General features: G+C 37.9%; 1 protein-coding gene across 4 annotated transcripts in view; it reads left to right on the top strand.

Moving 5' to 3' along the window:
- Scaper (S-phase cyclin A associated protein in the ER) overlaps window positions 1–19776 on the top strand; it is a 379070-nt gene that overhangs the window by 50970 nt on the left and 308324 nt on the right. For 3 of the 4 annotated variants that reach the window (XM_052760973.1, XM_052760990.1, XM_052760982.1), the window contains exons 8-10: window positions 3373–3530; window positions 12004–12263; window positions 16925–17152. In XM_052760973.1, coding sequence (XP_052616933.1) covers window positions 3373–3530; window positions 12004–12263; window positions 16925–17152 — 646 coding nt within the window. The remainder of the gene's footprint in view (window positions 1–3372; window positions 3531–12003; window positions 12264–16924; window positions 17153–19776) is intronic. The other variant, XM_052760997.1, reaches the window with a different exon arrangement.

The raw sequence follows: 19776 nt of genomic DNA, 5'->3' as shown, positions 1-19776 counted from the left end.
TAACTTTGTTACTCACAAATTGATAGAAAGTAAGAACAAAAGCCTAGATCCGTGATGAGCTGGTCCTTTTAGACTCAGAGAAGCTTTGTCTGTGGGTCTTCTCATTTACCTAAGAGGACTCCAAAAGCACTCCATTACACGTTGGATGTAATTTTTTTTTTTTTTTTTTTTTTTTGCTGAGCTCAGGTATTATAGGATGTGCTTTTCTATGGGCACAGTGATGAAGAGCTAGTTATTATGGACAGTTTCATTTCACGAGTTTGCATTCTTGTATATTCTTCATGAAAGTTGTATGTCAGAGAGGAGAGGAATGAATGAGGAAGGCCATTTGAGAACACTTTTTCCTACATTGTGTATATGTTTAAAATTGTGTGAATAAAATAAAAAAAAATCTGGTGGGCACATATTGCAGGCGGGTCACTATTACAGTTCTCAGGGTTTGTAGCTGGGTAGGACTGATGATTACATTAAAGCAGTGGATCTCAACCTTCCTAATGCTGCAACTCTTTAATACAGTTCCTTGTGTTGTGGTGACTCTCAACCATAAAATTATTTTTGTTGCTACTTCATAAATGTAATTTTGCTACTGTTATGAATTGAAATGATATGCAGGATATCTGATATGTGACCCCTATGAAAGGATCCTTTGATCTCAAAAAGGGTCAATTTAAAAGCTGTGTCTGTTAAATTCTGTTACTGTTTTCTATAAATAGGCCATAATGTTTTGTGTATTTTCTTTTTTGTGTGTGATTTTCATTTGTTTTGTTGTTGAAAACTAGTTTAAATAATATGTGGAAGCCCTACAGATTAGTGATATGCTCTGTAGTATTGTTATTGTGCCTGTTGCCATCATTTTTAACTTTGTGACTTTTAAAATGGTGTTTCAAGACAAACTTAGACTTGCTAATCAGCTGAGGATGACATTGAGTTCATGATTTTCCTGCCTCCTCCTCCCAAGTGGGATTATAGGCATGTGCTACCATGCCTGTTTGGGAAATTTACTTTTAAAGCAAACGTTTTTACTCTGATTCTTTAATATAAGCCTTAATTGTGTATTTAATGAAAGGCTGGCAAGTGCTTGCTTCATCAGTTCTCTTTCCTCTATTGCCTAGTCTTTCTTTTTTTGTAAAGATTATTTTATTTATTTGTGTATGTGCACATGTCTATATGAGTATAAGCACAGTGTATGTGTAGGTGCCCATGGAGGCTAGGAGAGGGCATCAGAATCTGAACTCTGGTCCTCATGATTGAGTAGTAAGTGCATTTAACCATCTCTGGCCCCCAAACCTGATCATTCTTGACATTGCCTTATCTGTCACACCCACCATTTCATAGTTAACAGCTTTTTACTTATTATTACCTTGGATATGCTTGTATTTTTATTGCATTTTCAGATTACTACAATGTATTTAAGATGGGGTTCACCCTCCATCTTACTGTATACCACAGAGTCACTTTAGAGTGATAATTTTTCTTCTTTAGCCTCCCAACTGCTCATGTGCATCACCATGCTAGGTTTTATATTTTTTTCATGTGTATATAGGTGTATGTGAAGTTGCACATATATGTGAAGGCTTGTCATGATTACATGATGAACACTTTACCAACTGAGCTTATTTCCCAAGCATTGTAATTTTTTAATGTTTATTTTCTCTGCTATTATCTTTGAGGCAAGATCTTTGATATATCTATATATCTTGAGCATCCTAACATTGTAGCTGGCATTTAGCAAAAGCTGATTCTTTGTTCAGTAGAATTAGACTTTTGCTTTCAATCTCTTTTATAGGAGTTCTTAGTTAGTGTTTCCTTTGGTGAATGTTGATGGTCTTAAGAATCATATGATACTTGGACCTTAGGCAGGTGGGAAAAGATACATAACAAACAGAACCAACTACATTCTCCCAAACAAAAGAGTGTTTACAAGGGGACTTGTTCTTTGTTGCAGTACATTAGTTTGTTTCCAAGAATTTTATGATGCAGATCTATTTGAGTTTGGAGGCTTTTAATGCATGCATTAATTACTTTTCTCATGGCCATATCAAATACCTGACTAAAGCAACTTAAGGGAGCTTTAAAAATTTTCTTGGGCTTATAGTCGGATGGGACCCAATTTATCATGGCAGGGAATGGGAAGTGGCTGATCACATTGTATCTGCAGTCATGAAGTGGGGACACACACACACACACACACACACACACACAGCACTCACTTTCTCCTTTTTATTCAGTCTGGGACCTCAACCCATGCAGTGATACTGGCCTCATTTGGGTGGGTCTTCCTACCCTTATTAACCCTGTCTAGAAACTCCCTCATAGACACGCCCAGAGGGTTGTCCATTAGGTGATTCTCGATCCTGTCCAGTTGACAGTATTAGCCACGGCAGTGCCTCCGTGCATAAAGTTCTTACGCTGTTCTCCATATGCTCTTGTTCATTATCATTGTATAAATGCATTGCTTCTTTTTACTTTCTGATATGGTTCATATCAGAAAGGGTTTAGGTTGCTTTTAGTACCTACCCACATCTCATGCTTCTTGGGTTGTTGTGTTTACTAACTGAGATGTTAGTTATAAAGCTTGGTTTTGTTTATTATTCTAACTCAAAATTTAAATAGTAAGCCATTTAGTATATATACAACAGAATCATTTTTTTTCTGAAAAAAAATTTTGAGAATCTTCAAAGCCATAGGCCCCAGGGAAGGGAGAAACAGAGTGAAAGTAGATTATGTCTCTTACTTGCAGTGAGTTCTCATTGCCTATTTCACCACAGATGAAAGGGGGTTAGGAGCAGCCCTAATCCCAGTTAGCCAGTAGTACTGTTTCTGTGTCAGCACACCAAGATAGGGAACCTAATTTTGGTGGCAGAAGAGGTACATGAACACCTTTGGACCAATATAAGAAAGGAAGGATGTCATTGTTAGGTTGTACTAGAACCCAAGAAAAACCTGAACCCTTTAGTGGTCTCATAGCCCTGGGTCCTCCTCAGACCTGAGGAATCTGTACTGCTTTCCAATAAATTTACTTTCACTGTGTCGTAATTCTTTATTTAATGAAGAAAAAGAATTCCAGGCTTATCTAGTAACAGATTTTTGATAAATGTGAGTTATTAAAGTGACTGTAGATAGTGGATAGGGTAGTGTGAAGATTTGGAAAAAATAACTTTAGATAATAGTGTTACTCAGTTTTCAAGAACCAAAATTGAATGTTGCCAATGAAGCACCAGTTTTAGCCTTAGTCAAGAATGACTTGTTAACACATGTTGTTATTGATAAAAGCTAGTAATGGAAGGGAAGACTTAGACTTTTATAATGTTATGATTTTACAATTCTTGCTTTGATATTTAACTTATTACATGTGTTTACTTTTCTCAATAGGAATTTACCTGGCACAGTAAATGCCCCATGTCTGGCACCTACAGGTGTCAGTTGGGCGGACAAGGTGAAGGCTCATCATACTGGCTCTACTACGTCTGATGTGACACCTGCACAACCCTGTGCACCAACTACCGTGCAGAAGACTTCCCGCAAGAATGGCAAGTGATTTTGAGTGTACTGCTTTGAAAATTTTTATTTATTCATGTTTTAGCTGCCTGTAGTTATAAAGGGATATTTATATTTTTAAAAAACTTGCCCCTCATATATTTATATATTTATATTTAGTCTTACCTATGTAGATGTAATTCTAAACGGTCTTATTAAATAAATAAGAAACACAGAGCCAAATAAAGAGTTAAAAGCCCAGAGATCGAGTAGTAGCCAAGAGCTAAGACCACCTTATCTTACCACTCGCTGCTGTCCTTTCCCTGAGAGAGAGACCTTCCTGTGTCCTGTGTAGCTTGAGTTTTCCTGACTGGCCCACAGTCAGGACAAATCTCTGTCACCCGCCAGTCCCACAGCCACTCAGACCCGACCAAGTAAACACAGAGACTTATATTGGTTACAAACTGTATGGCCGTGGCAGGCTTCTTGCTAACTGTTCTTACAGTTTAAATTAATCCATTTCCATTAATCTATACCTTACCACATGACTCATGGCTTACCGGCATCTTTACATGCTGTTTCTCATCATGGCGGCTGGCAGTGTCTCTCTGACTCAGCCTTCCACTTCCCAGCTTTATTCTCCTCCTTGTCCCGCCTACACTTCCTGCCTAGCCAATGGCCAATCAGTGTTTTATTTATTGACTAATCAGCAACACATTTGCCATACAGAACATCCCACAGCACTCCCCCCCTTTTTTTTCAAAAAGGAAGGTTTTAACCTTAACAAAGTAAAATTAGATATAATTTGGGAATTTGGGCGTAGCTTCTCTTACTACTTCCTGCTGGAGGGGGGCGCTGTATCTTCTGGGGAAACAAAGAAAATTTTAGGATCATGGAGTAGTCCGTGAGGCTGTATCATCTGAGCCAGTTGCCTTGAAACGGTTCTGGATGTTGGATCATCTGGGCCATGGTGTCATCAGAGACCTTTCAGGGGGTCTTGGCTGGTCAAACCTGATGTGTCTTAATCTGGAACAAATCCATAGCCTCTGGCTTTCTGTGGAAACAAAAGCAGAGCCTCCTTTCCAAAGCAACATATCCCTACATCCAAATTTTGAAGTCAAGGTACCTTTAAAATATACATTTTGGCATAACTCAACAGCTTTTACAATCAAATGTTTTTCTGCAGTTAAAAATCCCAAAGACAACACAATCCAGATTCTCTGTGTAATATTCATCTTTACGTGGCTTATTTTTTATATTACCTTTACTGTCTCTTTAAAGACTTTATTTTTAAAAACTATGTATTTCTTTATATAACTGTATATATTCCTTTTTCTCTCTTCCAAGCCTACGTATCTTTTACACACATTGTAAACTATTACATCTGAATCTGTCTTATTGTGAATCTATTGCTTTAAGCTGCAACAGCTGTGGCTGCTGGCTCCGCCCACCTCAGCTTCCCAACATGGCAGTGTTACGTTTACCACCAGCTCTGGGAGCTATCGTGGGTCTATGCTTTTATCCAAGCAGCGTGTAGCCCAAAAACCTCTTTTTTGTTTTGTACTAGCAAAGGCTAAATCCACCATGCAGCTTAATGTGCCACTTGCAGAGGCCTCATTCCCGCCATACCGCAGGTCGAGCGCGCACACTAGGAACCCACCAGTAGCTCAAACCAGCAGCTGCCGCTCATTTGAGAGAGACAATTAGGAAGCTGTTTTTAGCTCAGTTTTAGAATCTTTTTTCTCAGTTTTTAGGTGGAAACTCTTGCCACCACGTTGGACGCCATTTGTAGCTTGAGTTTTCCTGACTGGCCCACAGTCAGGACAAATCTCTGTCACCCGCCGGTCCCACAGCCACTCAGGCCCGACCAAGTAAACACAGAGACTTATATTGGTTACAAACTGTATGGCCATGGCAGGCTTCTTGCTAACTGTTCTTACAGTTTAAATTAATCCATTTCCATAGATATCTATACCTTGCCACATGGCTCATGGCTTACCGGCATCTTTAGTCCTGTCTTTGTATTGCCTTTCTGTTCTGCCTTCTCATTGGCTGTAAACCCAACCACATGACTTCCTCGTCACTGCCTGTCTATATAGACCTCCAGGTCTCTATGGTTCGTACTGAGATTAAAGGTTCGAGTCACCATGCCTGGCTGTTTCCAGTGTGGCTTTGAACTCACAGAGATCCGAATGGATCTCTACCTTCAGAATGCTAGGATTAAAGGTGTGTGTACCACCATTTTCTGGCCTCTGTATCTAGTGACTGTTCTGTTCTCTGACCTCAGATAAGTTTATTAGGGTACACAGTATTTTGGGGAACACAATATCACCACATTTCCTCTTTTTTGTCTAAAATTAAAAAAAGCTTATAACTAATACAAGAAGAATTATATCCAATAAGTATATACAATATATAAAGTCAAGAATTACATTAACAATGTCTAGTCCATTAACATTTGACAGATTCAGACAAAAAACTCCATTATATATATTAACAATGTCCAGTCCAGTAACATTTGATAAACTCAGACAAAAAATTTCATTACTTATCCTATTTAAAACAAATAGTTCCTTTTAAAAAGTAGATTCAATAATTGACCTTTTTATCTTATCATATCCATATTCTCTCTTTTTCTTTTCATTATAGGTTCAATAATCTACCTTTTGTAAAATCCCTTGCTTCCTATCCCTTTTGAGTCATTTTGTAACTTACATGTTTACATACAGATAGGTAGCTTTATTGTGTGATGTGTAATGTGTGACCTAAGAGTTAATATTAGTAATTAAAATTGGAATTAAAAATCTGTTTGACTTGGTTAGGACTATCAAAGAAAGTGAGAGTATCAGGCAAATTCCTGCCAATTGAACTACCCTACCTTGTGAATTTATTCTTACTCAATATATTCTGACATTGTGGGAAGACACAAATGTGTTCCTCTATTTCTGACATAGCATGCTCATGGCAGTAGCTAAGTGTGTACATAAAACAAAATCAATAAAGATACTGAATGTTAAATGTTTAGCAAATTTGGCACATTACATGTTTAACAAAGTATATGTATTCCTCACTATTCTATTTGCTTCTGATACTTCAGTCTGAATACTTGCTATGGATATGTATTCTAACTTGCTGATCTTTTGTTCTGTATGTCTAACCTATTAAGACAGCTAGTACATTCATAATTTACTTTTTTATCATTAAAAATGTGGATTCTGTGGGTGTAAGGCCATCTACTGGAGGATGGGTAGCCTCTTGGGGGCCACATCCCAGAAGAAAACTGACTCTTTCCCATCAGTTGCCAGTGGTGTGTCAACTAGGGATGGGTTCCATCAGCTCCTTCCCCAGCCTGCTGGGACTTCGATTTTCTTCATTTTTGTACCGATCTTCTGTAAACAGTCACAGCTGTTATGAGTTAATGCAGGCAATGACCTTGTCATGTCCTATTCTAACCCTAAGTGGATCCAGTAGGTTTACAAAAGAGCACATGAGATTAGGAGGGAAAGTGGTAGATGGATAGGGGAGGAATTAGAGTGGAGAGAATAGTAGATTTAACAAAACACATTATATAAATGTATGAAATTCTCAAACATAAAGCATTTTTAAACCTACATGAAGTATTGATGGATTTTGAAAAATGTAGTATTGGATTTTAAAAAAATGATATCCAACTAGAGTAAGTGGTGATACCAGAATATAAGAATAAATGTAAATCCATGTTGAATTACACATTTGTGATAAAACCATAGAAAATCTCAGATGCCCAATTTAAAGCCAGCTTTCTTATAGACATGTATTTATGTTTGGGTGACATTAGGATTGGAACCAATTAAAAAGAAAAAAGTTTTCAGCAGCTGCTGGTTGTCCTTGTCTTTCTACACTTATCACAGCTGTTTTGAAAAATCTGAGCCAGATATCAGTGTAAAAACTGAAAGACCAGAGAAGCAGGGCAACCAGCCACAAGTTCTTACCTCTACGAAATCTTCAGCCTAAATAGAAAGTGAGTTCCTGTCTCCTCCTGCCTTATATTCCTTTCTCTGCCCAGCCATATCACTTCCTGTCTCAACTTCCCTAGTTCTGGGATTAAAGGCCCGTGTGCTACCACTGCCTGGCTCTGTTTCTTTTTCAGACTGAGTCAATCTTGTGTAGCCCAGGGTGGCCTTGAACTCACAGACATCTGTCTGCCTCTGCCTCCCGAATGCTAGAATTAAAGGTGTGTGCCACCACTGCTTGGCCTCTGTGGCTAACTTGTAGCTTAGCTCCCCCCTCTGATCTTCAGGCAAACTCTATATGTTAGATCACAAACAAAATATCACCACACCATGTATGTCCATGCATTAATCCAATCAGTACAGTAAACCCTCTCTTCAATCATTAGCCATTTGTATGTTTGGGGCACTTTATATTTTTGTCATTTCCAAATTCTTAAACGGTTCTTTTCCCTAAAAGCCTTCAGTACTAAAGTTCTCCTGGGCCATATCCAATCGTCCGTAAGGATATTTGATAGGCAGTTAAATGATGTTCAACACAGTAGGAAAAAGGTCCTGTTAAGCACTGGTAAGAATGCTGGTTTAATGTTAATTCCTTGATATAGTTATTCCTTGGAGTTTCCCTCTTTTAATAATTTGAACTGTTTAGAAGTGGCCACTCAACTTCCCAAGAGGCAGTTGTCAGAGTCGTTTTAATGTATGCTGCTTCAAGTGTGAAGCTGATGAACAGCCCCTGGGCAAATGGAGAGACTGCCTGTAAGTCAGCCTGCTGTTTGAAATCATCTGCCATTCAAGAATGCTTTATTCCAGCTATAAGAACCACTGCACCTGAAGCTGTGACTCCTTTTTCAGAAGGTCTGCACTAGACATGGCTGCCTCAGACAACTTGCACCATCCTCAGCTGGTGACCTTTTCACCTGCAGCAGTTCTCACTAAGGCCTAGGTGGGAGAATAAATTACCCCACCCTTTCAACAGAAACCCCTGACAGGTGTAATTCAAAGCCTACGTTTGGACTTGTGCCAGACTTGAGATTGGTGCAGAACTTGGAGCACTATTGTGAATGGTGCAAAAATATATACAGTCCTGCGTTTATATCCCAGCCCCTCCAGGCCATATAACCAGTGGATCAAGCTGGTAATAGGAGGAGGGGACCGTGGCAGTGTTTGTCATGGTAGTAGCAACCACAACAGTAACAAGTGGTTGTGTGGTAGTGGCTATAGCCACAACAATGAGAAGGCTATTGAGGAGTTATAGGCCTGGACAGTAGTCACCCTGGTGACCTGAGTTCAGTTTCTAGTTCCCATAGTGGAAAGAGAGTGGTAACTCCTGAAACTTGTCCTCTGAATTGCCATGGCCACCATGCACAGACAACATACCTAATAAAACAAATATGGAGAGCAATAGAAGGAGACATCCACAATCAATCTCTGGTCTGCGCGTGCGCGCGCGCGCGCGCACACACACACACACACACACACACACACACACACACACACACACACACACACACACACATGCACGCACCCTCCCTCACACAAACCTACACAGATACTTGCCCCCCATCCTCTAAACACACAGAATTATAGGGCTTTTTTTCCTCTTCTGTCTGGGAAGATGATAGAGAAGAGGCTGAGTACTGTGTTCTAATCCTATCAGGGTTTGGCTTGAGATTGTATTAGGTCTGTTATTCTTTTTGAGATTTCCATTGAAAACCCTGGGGTACTCACAACCCCACTCCATTCCTAAGTTCCAGTTTTGTTTCCCAGCACTGTACAGTTGCTTCAGTTTTTGCTTAACTTGTTATTAACAGTCCAGCTGCTGCTTTCTGTTGCTTTCTTGGAGTCTTGCCTTGTATACAAAAAGCTGAGGAGCTGTCAGGCACCTTTGGGAAGATTGAATGCAGATTTTTTTTCTTAGTTTTCTGTAGTATCCCCCATTTTCTGTAAGGCTTTGCCTCTGGACTCTTAATATCTGTTTCACCCAGCCAGGAATGCTGGCTTTTGCTACAACTCATTTCACTGGACTCTTAATCCCAAATGTCTTCAGTCAAAATGCTAAGGTGCATGTAGGTCTGATGCTGCCATTCCCTTCACTCAGGAATTGTAGTTCCTTAAGACATGCTTATGCTGGTTGCTTTCCAGTGTTTTAAACAGCTCGTTTATATATTTTGTCTAGTTTTTATGGCTGTTTTTGGCAGAAAAAGGCCAATTTTCATTCAAGTTCTTTTTTTATGACCTGAGCTATTAAGTCTAAATACATATACATGGAACATTTACCCAAATTAAAATACACTGGGTTGTTAGAAAGTCTTCGGAAATTTCAGGTGATTTAAATCATTTGGGAGGTGGAGCGTTACTGGTGAGATGGCTCAGTAGGTAAAGGGCTTGCTGCCAAGACTGATGGCCTGAGTTCATCTCTAGGATCCACAGGGTAGAAAGAGAGAACCAACTCTTGAAAGTTGGCCTCTGACTCCCATAAATGCACATGTGCATACCCTCCATAAAATAGAAATAAAATGTATTTTGTTACTAATCACATGGAATTAAGTTAGAAGCAAATTGTAAAATGATAACTGTATAATTCTGAAGAATTTGGGACTTTATAAGATACTTCTGAATAATGTCAGAAAGGACATCTCAGTGAAAATTTGAGAAAGTGAGTTGAATGAAGGTAAATGTTTAAGAACTTAGGAGATAAAGAAGAAAAACTAAAATACCCTTTGAATTTTCAAAAGAAAAGGTTAAGCCTAAGGAACTTAAAAAGAAAAATAGTTATAAAGTTAAAAATATTTTTCAAATAGATGAATAAAATGACCAGACTCTAATAATATGGATGAAGGAAAAAAAGAGAAAAAAGGAATGTTGTAGAGATTGTACCAGTATTGATAAGATAGTAATAGGGTATTAAAGCAGCATTATACCTCAGATTTGGAAAATCAGAAGAAATTAGCAAAATTCTTAAACCATAACTTCAAATTTGCATCATAAGAATTAGAAAAGCTTGAAAGGACTTTATAAATAACTTGAAAAAAATGTGAATCTGAAATACTTTTTCACAAAGAAGATCATAGTTCAAGATGACTTGTACCTGTGAATTCTTCTAAATTGTAAAATAAAAATATCAAACCTTTGAAAATCTGTCCTAAGGGGAAAAGATTATATTTTATGATGTTAGCATAATCTTAACATCAAGACCTAACATGGGTTGGGTGGTGGTGGTGCATGCCTTTAATCCCAGTGCTCGGGAGGCAGAGGCAGGCAGATCTCTGTGAGTTCGAGGCCAGCCTGGTCTCCAAAGCGAGTTCCAGGAAAGGCGCAAAGCTACACAGAGAAACCCTGTCTCGAAAACAAAAAGACCTAACATAGAACTTATAGGAAGGTTGTCTCTTGAACACTAATATTAATATTCTAATCAAGCATAATGAACTTAATATTGTGATAAGTAATTCATCACAACCAGGTGGGGTATTTCAGTTCTTCTTCAATTAGTGTATTGAATTGAGTTGAATGCAACTTTACTAATGAAATTCATAATAGTGGAAAATTTATACATACAAGCTTGTGAAAGGGAGTGTAATTTTTAGTTTTTGTACTTTTGTTCTAACATTCTGTTTAGAGTAACTCAGACAGTTTAATCCATGATTTGCTGTTCTTATACATTTATTATTATGGGAATAATTTATCAATATAGTTTTCACTGAAGGTTCATTGAAGATGTAATTTGTCTATAATTATTTTGTGTTTCCAAGAGACCTTTGTATAGTTTTTATTTTGAAATACTACATTTTACTTGCGTCAGTTGTTTAATTATATGATAGTATTTGTGTTGGCTGTCATGACTAATGGATTAGATCCAAGTTTTCAGTAATGTTTTTCTTTCTTTTAAAGAATGAAGTGATTAATCATCATGGTTTGAAGTGGAACTGGTTAAATTAACTGGAAAATGAAATTTTTTGTTACACTCTTTTAATTTTTTTTTTTTTTTTTTTTGGTTTTTCGAGACAGGGTTTCTCTGTGTAGCTTTGCGCCTTTCCTGGAACTCACTTGGTAGTCCAGGCTGGCCTCGAACTCACAGAGATCCGCCTGGCTCTGCCTCCCGAGTGCTGGGATTAAAGGCGTGCGCCACCACCGCCCGGCACACTCTTTTAATTTTATAATTCAGTTTTCTCTTTTTTTATTCATTTTATGATTTCTCTTTTAATTTGCATTATATTTAAATACAAATAAGATATACTTAATAACATATCTTAGCTTGATAAAGTTAAGCATGACTAAAAATTGAATATAGAATTGATGTGATTTATGGCATTATTACTTTTGCTGAGTATACTAATAATATTAAAGATGCTTTCTGTTAAGAAACAGACTGAGTAAGAGTGCAGTAATGTCTAGAATTTGCCTTAAAACATTTTTGGGAAAACAATTAGAAAGGAGCAATTAATAAAATCAGATTGGAAAACATTGCTGTTTTATTGGTTTCCCAATATTTTTATCATATAAAGAAAATTTGATTTATTTTCTTCCCTTAATTATATAGAACGGAAAGATGCTGAAGGATGGGAGACTGTTCAGAGAGGAAGGCCAGTTCGTCCCCGATCCACAGCAGTGATGCCAAGAGTTTCACTAGTGACGGAAACCTTAAGATCAAAGGATGACAGTGATAAGGAAAATGTATGCCTTTTACCTGGAGAAAGGACACAGAAAGGTGATCTTGTCGAAGACAGACCTTCTGTTCTTGAATCTCTGTCCAAAGACTCATCACACTCCTCTGACCATCCTCTTGCAGAGAGAACTCAGGTAATGTATTCTGAAAACCCTCACTGCTGTTTTCAAAGATGTCTGTGTGTGATAGGGTGTCTCATCCTTTCCACTTAATTCTTCATTTTAAAAGTTGAGGTCTTAGGGAAAGTTTAAGATTAGGTTGGTGAATTTACCCCCTACTTAGATTCACAAGTTAATGTTTATTACATTTTCTTTTTTTCTCTGTCTGCATGTCTGTCTATACTTTGCCAATATCAAAGCCATCTACTTTTATACCATAGCATGTAACTTCTGAAAACAGATATATTCTTTTATATAGCTATATTATGAAGTTCAGTGAATTTAACATTTATACACTATCTAGTATGTGGTCAATATTCAGATTTTTCTTATTGTTAATAGGTTTTCTACACCCCCCACCTCCACCCCATAATAGGTTTCTCTGCTGAGACAGTAAGCCAGATCAAGCCAAACTGAAAAAGTGTAACAACAGGTTTATTTGAGCAAAGCAACTCCTGGGTGGGTTCTCCAGTCCCAGACATGGAGGCCTGAGAAGCTGTGTCCACAAATGAAAGCAGTGAGCTTATATAGGTTGTAGATAAGGGGTAATGATGTGTCTGCCACTAGCTGGGTTTGTGCCCAGATATGCTCAAAAGCTGAGCACTTTAGGCAGGGACTTGGGCAGCTGGCAACTTCAGAAGAAGAAGCTTCAATAGCCACCAAGAATAGGGAACTGGGCCTTTTCTTTGTTCGGAGATTCTCTGAGTAGGCAGGATTTGGGGAGAAACATGAATGAGGCTTTCTGGATCATGCAGGGGTGAGCTGGAAGTTCCAACTGAACATTTGTCTTAAGTTTTTAGTATTATGTTAAAATTTTAAAAGCTTAATTTTTTTTTTAAAGATTGCACTTATTATTTGTGTGTGTTATGGTATACCTATGGAGGTCAGAGGACAACTTCCAAGAGTTGCTTTTCTCCTTCTGCCATCTTTGTTTGGCATTTTACCCACTGAGCCATCTTGCCTACTGCCCCTTTGTTTATGGGAGGGGTGAATTACTATGTAGTTCAGGCTGGCCTCGAACTTAACTAACCTCCTGCTTCAGCCTTTCAAGGGTTAACATTGCAGTTCTATCCTACCATGACTAGCTGTTTTTTGTTTTTTGTTGTTTGCTTTTTTGTTTTGAGACAGTCTTGCTGTGTAGCCCAAGCTGACTTCAAACCCCTGATCATCCTGTTTCATCCTCCTGAGTTCTGGCTGCAGGAATATGCTACTATGCATGGCCCTACTGATCGTCTTTGTAGATTATTCGTTCCTGATTTAGATGGTTTCATCTAGAATCTTGTAGTACGTTTGGTTTTGTTTCTTCAGTGTTTTTCTTTTCTTTTCTTTCTTTCTTTTTTTTTTTTGTTTTGTTTTTTTGAGACAGAGTTTCTCTGTGTAGCCTTGCCTGCCCTGGAACTCACTCTGTAGACCAGGCTAGCCTCAAAATAACAGAGATCTACCTGCCTCTGCTTCCAGCTTGCTGAGATTAAAGGCGTGTGCTACCACTGGCCAGCTTCTTTACTGTTTTCATTAGGGACAGTTCTTTCTTAGGCTTTCATGACTTGAAGTGTTTGGAAGACCTCATTGCAGCTTTTTTGTTTTGTTTTGCTTTGTAAACAGTGTTCCTTGTTTAGTCATTCTTTGTCTATAGTTCACTTTGTTTTATCTCTTTATGACAGAAATAAAGTGATTTCACTTAATGTCACAATGATTGTAATTGACCAGGTTTATTATAATTGGCTCAGATGGTGTTCTTTTGCTTCATTTGGGGTTTAGTATCATTAAAAAAGGACATTGAACCATTGAAATTGTTCTGCTTTAACCGTCTGCAAATGTCAATGTTAAGTATCCTTTTTGAAGTTAAGGTTCCCAGTATTTCTTCTTTGACTTAAGAACTCATACACTTTTTAGATATTTATATACAATTTCTCATTCATTGGTGTAATTATTATGTAAAATTAATAATGACATATTATTATGTCATCTTGTTATCAGAAGAAAGGATCGAAACAAATCATTCATAAAATAGTTGTAATATTTTCAGTTTAGAGTACTGTTTAAGTTAATCTTTATCCAAAAGATATTTTCCTCCTTGGTAATAATCCTCAACTTCTTGGTCTTGCTTTTTTCTTTTATTTTTTCCTTTTTGGTATTGGGAAGTGAGCCTTGTAGGGTCATGAACATGCCAGGCAAGTGCTCTATCACTGAGCTACATTTTTTTAAAAAACTATTTGTTTTGAGACAAGATGTTACCAAGGGGCTCAGGTTGGCCTTGACTTCACTTTGTAGCCCAGGCTGATTTTGAACTTGTGATCCTTTTCTCAGCCTTCCGAGCACCTGGAGCCACAAGTGTGCACTACCAAGGCTGGCCATGACAAGGCTCTACTATTACAGTACTCTTGATGTGCTAGAGCTCTTCACTGTAGGTGTTTTGTCTTTGTGAGGTTGCAAGCTTCTTCAAGTGATACCTTCCATAATGTTCTAATTTGAGATATGTAGAACATAGTCATTATATATTTATTGGCTGTAACTTTAAGAAACTCAAATGCTTGGAGATACTTAGTGAAGAGATCTCCCTCCTTTTCCCCTTTCCTCCTTCTTTACCTCTCTTTTCCTTCTTTTATTTCCTCCCTCCCTCTCTTCTTTCTTCTCTCTCTCCATCCTTCCCTTCCCTTCCTACTTCCCTCTCTTTCTGCTTTTTATTTTCAAACAGGTTATTACATAACCCTGGTGGGCCTGGAACTTACTATGTGGACCAGGTTGCCCTGGAACTCACAGAGGTTCACTTGCCTTTGTCTCCTGAGTGCTAGGATCAGAGGTGTGCGGCACAATGCCCAAGTCTTGCTGCTTTTGAGATAGGTTACACTGAATGTAACCTGTGATTCCTATGTTCTTCCTACCTCTACTGCCTATGTGCTGGGATTCTAAGCATTTGTTATCATGCCTGGGAAGAATTCACTTTTAAATTTTACCTATCATCAGGAATTTTACTGATGTGTCTTACTTAAAACTCTAACTTGATATGGAGATTAATGACATTTGTGTATTGAAATAAATATATTTTTGAGATTTAAAGAGTAGTTCATACAGAGAAAGTTTGTGTAAATCAAACATTGCCATAAGATTACAGTGTAAGAGCTTAGTTTTGATGGAAGTCAGTAAGAACAGTATTCATATTCTTCACTGTCACTCTAAAAATGGAATTAGGGTGTTTATATCTTTTTTCAACTTCATTTTATGGTGTAGCTTTGATTTCGTAGATAAATAATACTGAGTTTTTAATAAATAGTCAACTATGCTATAAACACCAGTAATGCTAATATAAATATTGTCAAGAAGATTACAAACCATGGTGACTGGCAGGTTAATAATGTTGATAACATTGTAAACAGCATGACCCAATTTAAATGATGTTTATGTTAAAATCAACACTTTGGATGCTAAGTTCTGACCAATAGTAGGATGTCTAGAGTAGCTTGTGAGACTTGGCCAAGTTTTATATTTTTAGAAACAGTTCATTAAACTGGGAACTTTATGGCCACTGCAATGTTTATTAATGCTTATTTAGAAGTGATGTGAGTATTAAATTCACAATTTTAGGTTTTAGTTCTTTGACTTGAAATAAAATTGGAACATAAAGCACTGTTTTTTTTTTTTTTAAATCTGTTGGAATGTGAAAATTGACTTGGCTGTATTTACTAAATTAGATTTTAAAATGGATATGTAGGTAGTCTAAGTCAATGTTAGTGTCCTTTTGTATTTTCACATTTCTGTTGGCCATGTGTGTTACTCTTGAGGGGGAAATGGGGGACATCTAAATCTAAAGTACATAAATTGCGAGAGGAGTCACACTGGGTATTTTAGAAGTGTTCTATTAGCTCAACTTTCTTTCTGAGAATATCTATAGGGTGTCTTTTTCAGTTTTCTTCCCAAAATTTCAAAGATTTATGAGGTCATGTTTTAAAGAGGACAAGTTTGATAATTGTAAGTAAACTGCCCCAAAATGTATTTTAGTAAAAAATGATATCAGGACATTTTCAGGATGCTGGTTTCCTTCCACTTGATATTAGACAGTTCACAAATGACTGCATAATACCTTTGGTTAAATGAGTACAGCAGTTAGCATTATGAGTGTGACTAGATTTCCTTGTGAGAGATATGAAATGCTCATTAAAAACTAGCCTGTTAGGGCTGGTGAGATGACTTAGCAAGTAAAGGTACTTGCTGCCAAGCCCAGTGACCTGAGTTTAATACCCAAAACCCACATAGGAAAGTAGAGAATCTATTCATGCAAGTTGTTCCCTGATCACACAGCTTAGTGACAAGTGCGTATATGTGTACATATGCAAACATACATAATAAATGTTAAAATAAAGCCAGTCTACTGAAAGGAAATGTTGCAATTTATATAGCATCATTTCTCAGAGTACCAAAGATGATGTTCAACACATAGTGGGCATGTAGATAAAGTTTCTGCAACTGAATGGTTTCCTTCCTTCTGCTGTGCTAAGCTTTTGGGGGTGGGGAGGGGACTTTTCTATTAGGTAAGTGCTACTTCATAGTTGGTAGGTTAAGCAGAACTAGCTTTTACAAAATCTAAAATTTGGTACATTTGAAAGTTGTCTCTGGTTTATTCTAAAAGTATGTGTTTTTAGTTCACAGTGAGTATATTGGATGATGTCAAGAATTCTGGTAGTAGTCAAGACAGTTCAATGCATACTTCTGAAATACCAACCGTTCACAGTGATGCAGTATGCCTTGCTGTTACTCAACAAGCCACCACGGCTTTGCCAACAGATAAAGACAGAGTTCTGGCCGAGAAAGCAGGAATAGTGAATGAGACAGACCCTTCAGATATTTCAAATGTGAGTGCTGCTGACTTGGTAAGAACAACTTGTCGGAATTCTGTACAACTATATTAAAAAGGAAGACATTTACATAATAGCAATCTGTGTTATAACTTGATATTTTACAAAACAGGTTTATATGTCAGTTCATTTCCACATTTTTCTTACAGTAATACTTTCATATAGTTAAGATTCTAGCTGATTTGTAGAGGATGAAAATGGTAATACAACAGTTAAAACTTGTTCAGAATCAGTTTGTATGTGATTTGATCAAATACATTTTAGTCCAGGATGAAGAAACCAAACCTAGCTGGCCAGTGGTGGCACATGCCTTTAATCCCAGTGATCTGGAGGCAGAGGCAGAGGCAGTCTGATCTCTGTGAGTTTCAGCCCAGCCTGGTCTACAGAGCTAGTTCCAGGACAGCCAGGGCTACACAGAGAAACTCTGTCTTGAAAAACCACACACACACACACACACACACACACACACACACACACACACACATAGACACACAGAGACACACACACACATAGACACACAGAGACACACACACACACACACACACAGACACAGACACACACACACACACAGACACAGACACACACACACAGACACACAGACACACACACACACACACACACACACACACACATAGACACACAGAGACACACACACACAGACACAGACACACACACACACAGACACACACAGACACAGAGACACAGACACACACACACAGACACACACACACACACACACACACACACAGACACACACACACACACACACAGACACACACACACACAGACACACACACACACACACACACACACACACACACACACACACACACACACGCTAGACAGATAACCAGAAAGGAAAAGAAAACTAACTCTATACCAGCAAAGGCTTTTTCTTTAACATCTGGCATTCCTATATATGGAAAGGACGCCTGCTGGTCTTTTGCTTTGCTTTGGTTTTGGTTTTTCAACCAAGGTTTTGTGTACTGTCAGTTTGTTATATAACTGAGGATGACACTGAACTCCTGACTGTGTTTACACCTCCCAAGTGCTAGGTTTGCAGAATTGGGCCTTCAAAACCAGTTGGAGTTGGTCTTTAAGATGAAATTTATTTATTTTTAGTCCCAAATCTTTGAAAATGCATTGATTATCTGTAGTTTTATGTTTTTGTATGATTACTTAATTTTTGCTCATCTATTCCTATTTCTCATTTTAATATTACTACACCTCAACCCTGGGACTGATCCAAAGTAATACTTAACCAGCTTTCCTTAAGTATCTTTTTTTTTGTTTGTTTGTTTTTCGAGACAGGGTTTCTCTGTGTAGTTTTGGTGCCTTTCCTGGAGCTTGCGCTGTAGCCCAGGCTTGCCTCGAACTCACAGAGATCCGCCTGCCTCTGCCTCCCGAGTGCTGGGATTAAAGGCATGCGCCACCACTGCCTGGCAAGTATCATTTTAAAGAAATGGGCACATATATAAATGAGATACATTATGATTCAAATTTTATTTTGTAATTTATATATACATATTTTAACCTTTCCCTTTGTGTAACCTTTCCCTTTTGTCTGTCTGTCTGTCTGTCTGTCTATCTATCTATCTATCTATCTATCTATCTGTCTGTCTGTGTGTGTACATGGTATGGTTGTGCATGCACATTTGTGTGGGTGCTGATAGTGTCAGTATGACTTCCTCTATTGCTCCTCTCCCTGACTGAGACAGGGAAGCTTCCTAAACCTGGAATTCCTAGGGTGGCTAGGACGGCTAGGCAATGAACTCCGGGGATTTGCCTGTTTCCGTCACTCCCCTGCCCCACACTTCTACTCCCAGGTTACTGATAGGAACGGCTATGCCTGTGTTGTGTGTGTGCTGGACACCTGACCTCAGATCCTCATGCTTGAGTGGCAGGTACTTTACCAAATGAACCGTTTCCTGGGTTCCTCATTTTATTTTTTCAAAGGCAATTATATATAATAATTTCTTTTAAAATTTAATAATTTAGGATATCTGCAAGTGACATTAGGTAAAATTCTACATTTTAAGAGATAATCACAGAAACTCTAGTAGGAAATTGACATGAGATGTTTAAGTAAAGAAAAGGAAATGAACATGGCAGCAATAACAAACATACTGTTTAGTTCCTTTAACAAGTTGTGTGAGCTTTTCTCTTCTTGTGTCTTTTAGTAATGGACTTTAAAACATTTAACACAATTAAGACCAAGCAAGTAATTACTTTAACGTAAGGTGTAAGATTTGTCATATTTATATTTTTAAGTTTCTGCAGCTAGAAAGCATATTAAGTTGTTTATTTTGTGATTTGATTGTGGGGGGCTCTCATGGGTTGTTTTAGTAGTGTCACATGAAGTTTCTTAAGTGGGGAGAAACAAAGATTTCTTGCAATGATGAGAAAACTGATTTTTATTTTGTTTCTCAGTATGATATTGTTATAAGACTAGTTAAAATAAAGCAAAAACCCAAATTACTTAACAGAGCCATTCCTAAAAATTGACTGGGAATCTTTCTGAGTAATAGGGTGCTTGCTTGGAATGTGTGGGCCCCGAGTTTGAGCCTTAATATTTATTTAAAAAGCCAAACTTTTCTACAGAGATCCCTGAGCCTTGGGAAGGTTGTGAGAGCCAGAGG

This window comes from Peromyscus californicus, unplaced genomic scaffold (assembly GCF_007827085.1).
Source record: "Peromyscus californicus insignis strain IS unplaced genomic scaffold, ASM782708v3 Scaffold_11__1_contigs__length_118956290, whole genome shotgun sequence".
In the NCBI taxonomy this organism is placed as follows: domain Eukaryota; kingdom Metazoa; phylum Chordata; class Mammalia; order Rodentia; family Cricetidae; genus Peromyscus; species Peromyscus californicus.
This window is presented reverse-complemented; position numbering and strand designations above follow the sequence as displayed.